General features: G+C 38.7%; 1 protein-coding gene across 1 annotated transcript in view; it reads right to left on the bottom strand.

The window, feature by feature from the left end:
• Positions 1 to 4436, bottom strand: part of NEFL (neurofilament, light polypeptide) — an 8155-nt gene that overhangs the window by 1552 nt on the left and 2167 nt on the right. The window contains exons 2-4 of the mRNA XM_008589413.1: positions 3148 to 3272; positions 2390 to 2709; positions 72 to 1865 (exon numbers count right to left, since the gene is read on the bottom strand). Of these exons, the coding sequence (XP_008587635.1) occupies positions 1726 to 1865; positions 2390 to 2709; positions 3148 to 3272 (585 nt within the window). The 3' untranslated portion in view covers positions 72 to 1725. The remainder of the gene's footprint in view (positions 1 to 71; positions 1866 to 2389; positions 2710 to 3147; positions 3273 to 4436) is intronic.

Genomic DNA, 4436 nt, shown 5'->3' with positions numbered 1-4436 from the left:
TTCTCAAGCCAACCAGCTACTTCCATTTAGCTTAAGTTATTTTTCACATATAGTTTGCATCTGAGATTTACCATGTGCATCATCCCATGTCTAATAAGCATAAATGCAAAAAATTTGGTTTCTGAGGAGACTCCCAATCTTTGCAGAAACTGATGTTCTGAGAGTCTTCCTAGATCAAATACATATCATCATTGTACATAAAGAAATATTTCAGCTATTTGCATAGTAACATATATTTAACTAGAAATAGGTAGTGCAAAGGGATCAAACAACTTTAAATGGGGACCAATTTGGTTTCAGGTTAAATTCATAATTCTTAAAGGCTATCTAAGAAACAAATATTGAACAAAATGAGCCAATTAAAAGCAATTGCTTAAGAACAGAAGCAGAACAACAGCTAGTCAATAATTTCATTTATATTTCACATCAAATGCAAGTGCAAGAACTTTCATAACTTTACAGTGGACAGGGAGAACAGATGAGATGTGTTTTTGATGCAATGGCCAACCAGTTGAGCTATCACTGAAATCCAAATATTTCCCAATGAAGACATGCAGAGCAATGCCAATGTAACCTACAAGTATATTACCTCCCCACTTAAGTAATGATAATAATTTCATTTCCTGTGTCTGTAGTTTTTAAAAGGTTTAAAAATGTGTAACATTAAATGCTATTTACTTGAGGGAAAAGAATTAAGCCAACAACACACTGAATCATGAGCTCAGGATTGCAGGCAACATGTTTACAGAAGCAAATAACCTTTGATATTTTTACTCTCTCTTCCAAAATGTATACATCAATAAAAAATTTATTCCTCCTGATTATATTGTGCTCAGGTTTCAACTTCTGCCCATGCTATTTAGACTATATTTTTAAAATGTAGTTATGGTGACACATGTGGGATTCATATTCTATCCATATTGCATTATTACATACTAGTTTGAAATGACCTATTTACCATAAAAGGTATATTTGTCACATGATTTCAGGACTGCTTCCTAGAAAGTACAATCTAATATAGTACATGTTATGGGGCAAAGTATATTTTTAATTACAAACTCTCTCATTTACTCATGTTTATTATCAGTAAAGTATTTGAGGGGAGATATTTCCTGAATAGTCATACCTAACTATATCCCTCAGAATTTTTAATTAAGGAGGGAAAAAAGTATCATAACTGTTTAAATTTTCACTTTAAAAAAAAATTGGAGGTCAATAGTCCACTTGTATATGATTTACATTGGTGCCATCTCTAAGATATTTTAATTAAGTAAACAACCACAGCAAGAAATGTCATTCGGTGTAACTTTATTTACTATTTATTGCACATAACTCAAGGTCTTTAATTTCTAACCACCAAAGGCTCAAAGGGCTATTTTTCCATGAAGTTAACATTAACATTAGTGAATTCATTTATTCATGTTGTGTTTTTTTTATTGTAAACATCTGAATGATTCACATTGCCATAGATCCTGAACTCATAAGCGTGGACCATGCACGGGCTGGCAGCAAGCCAGAAAAGCCACTCTGCAAGCAAACAGAGACTCTGCGTGAGGAGAAAATTCACAGCACAACATTGAAGGACCAACCTAAGTCATCTCAGAATTATACATATGTTGACTTCTTAATTCATATAGGATCTGGAACTCAACTGGTGGGTGGGTGGGTGATGAGGTTGACCTGACTTGGGGAGACTATCCCTGGAACCGTTAAGGAAAAGGGGGCTCAGTCTTTCTTCTTAGTTGCTTGTTCCTCCCCAGCACCTTCCTCTTTTTTCTCATCCTCTTCAGCTTCTTTGGTTTCTTCTCCTTCTTCGCCTTCACCTTCTCCTTCTTCCTTCGCATCTTCAGATTCTTCCTTTGCAGCTTTAATATAAAAAAGGAAATTTACAAGATCCAAATGCAGAGTCAGTCCAGAATCAAAACATTTCTGCTAAGGTTTTAGGAAAACACAATTGTCAGAATACTTACCAAATACCTCTCTCCAAAAGCACACGTAGCAGGAAATTCTTGCATAGTAATTGGCCAGCAAATGCAATTCGTTTAAACAGAAAGAGACTACTTCTAGGTATTGGAAGTACTGCTTCTTTTAAAGACCTAACCCCAGTATTTCTTTTCTGTGTTTGCTACTCATTTTTGTTCTTGAGAACATCAAACTGTTGTGTTAAATGAATACATTAAAAAGTGAAATAGTTGACTAATCGCCTTACTCCTAACAGGTGCTTACTAACCGTTTGCTGAATGAACAGATAAATGTATGATTTAAGATTCTAAAGTCGTATGTGAATAGCTTTCCTAGTAGAAGCAAGGCTTCATTTAGCTCCTCCATCCCCTCACAAATATGGACCCCAGTTTGCACTTGACATTGCAGGGTTTGGTTTTTATCATACCTTCTTCTTCTTCTGCTCCCTCCTCTTCCTCACCCTCCTCTTCCTTCTTTTCCTCCTCTTCAGCTTCTCCTTCAGAGGGGGGTTCGTCCTTGGCTTCTTCGGCTTTTGCAGCCTCGATGGTCTCCTCCACCTCGATCTGCTCTTCCTGGACGTGGCTGGTGTAGTAAGACGGGAAGGAGCGGGCAGACATCAAGTAGGAGCTGGTCTGTAAACCACCATAGGCAGACCGGCCGAAGACCTGGGAGCTCTGGGCGTAGCCACTGGTTATGCTTCCCACGCTGGTGAAACTGAGTCGGGTCTCCTCACCTTCCAAGAGTTTCCTGGGGAGGCAGGTGAAGGATGGAATTTAAATAAATAAAATAAATAAAATTAAAATCCGAGGAAATGTGTTTAATGACTTGCTCTGAGCCCACTACTCATCACTCCCCCCTAATGTCACCCTTGAAGGTAAATGCTGCAAGAGCAGGGCTGGGAATTACAAAATTTAATGACCGGGGATTTTATGACCGAGACCAGGGGATAAAAACGAGCTTAACTAGTTCTATTAGATTTAAAATGTAATGGGAAGCTAAGAAGAGGACTCATTATTACAGGGTTATAGTCTTCTGTATTTATCTAAATACCTTATTCTTGGAAAAAAATCAAAAAACTAACACTTCATTATTTCAAAGGACTCCTCTCGAAGGTTTCTGATTCAACATAACTGCAGATGGAATTCCTAAGGCATGTGGCTGCCACCTTCACCCCTCTGTTTTTACCTGTAAGCTGCAATCTCAATATCCAAAGCCATTTTCACGTTGAGGAGGTCTTGGTATTCTTTCAGGTATCGTGCCATTTCACTCTTTGTGGTTCTCAATTCATTCTCTAGCTTGTTGATTGTGTCCTGTTGGAAGACAAAAAAAAAAAAAAAAAAAAACCTCCAAGCATAAATCCCTACCATCATTTTACTGCAGTATAGCTGCAAAGGCCTGGTTTCAATTAAAATCAAAGTAAGTACACACCTTCTATAAAATCTCCTGTAAAACAACTGCCTGTTCTTTTTAAAAAAAAAAAAAACTTTCTTGCCTAAAATACCCAGTTTCAAAGAAGGAGGGGGAGGGAGGGTTGGGGAGAAATTGGTAAAGGGCTTACAAAAAAATGTTTATATTGTGCAACAATAAAACAAAGGAAAGGAATTCTCCGATTAAAAAAAAAAAGAAAGAAAAAAAGATTAAAAGATGAGATTTTTAAAAACTAATAGAAGAAAATTCTTTTTAAAATTTCTTTAATTAATACAGTCGAATGATCATCACAAAATGCCTCCAAGAAAACTAAATTGATACAAAAAACTTGTTTCACTTTTACTGATTAACTCTTCTTTAGCCAGGTCACATGCAAGAAAATTAATGTTTCTTTATAGGGGAAGAATGTAGATAGATTTTTTAAAATATTTTCTCTAAAATATTTCTTATGTATCTATATTATTTTTATACACCCCCCGCCCCCCGGGATGGAGATCCTTTAAAAAAAAAAAAAAATGGTTTACTGTGACCATCACTTGCTAGTTACCTGAAACAATTTTGATTGTATTCCTGTCTACCTGCTAAGGGGAGGGAGTGGTTGGAAAAATTAGTCATAAAGCAGGTTGACCACAGGATCTTTCGGGATTAATGAGAGCCATTCTCTGCATTTATTAACCAGATGATACAACAGAAGCTGCAAAGTAGCCTGTGGTTAGTGCAAGTCTAGGCTCGAGGCAACGCCCAACTCCCACTTCCCCTCCCCCACCCCACCCCAATCCCCTTGTGGAGCTGGACAACTTTAACGCGCGCAACACCGATTCCGTGGCACCAAGCACATTCCCAGACTGCAGTCGCGCCCCCACCCCGCCCTCCAAGTGCCCCACCCCTACCACAGAGTCGCCAAGGAGCCAAGTCCCACCCTTGACTGCTGCATGCAGGTGCCCCACCCTGGTCTCTCTGGGCGCACCCTCAACTCTCCCCCCACCCCGGTTTTGTGCAGCACCCTCCCGCCCCCCGGTCCCCCTTCTTCTTCTGCTCCCTCCTCT

This window comes from Galeopterus variegatus, unplaced genomic scaffold, assembly GCF_000696425.1.
Source record: "Galeopterus variegatus unplaced genomic scaffold, G_variegatus-3.0.2 Scaffold5421, whole genome shotgun sequence".
Classification (NCBI taxonomy): Eukaryota; Metazoa; Chordata; class Mammalia; order Dermoptera; family Cynocephalidae; genus Galeopterus; species Galeopterus variegatus.
The sequence above is the reverse complement of the archived record's forward strand: the minus strand, read 5'-3'. Positions and strand labels throughout refer to the sequence as shown.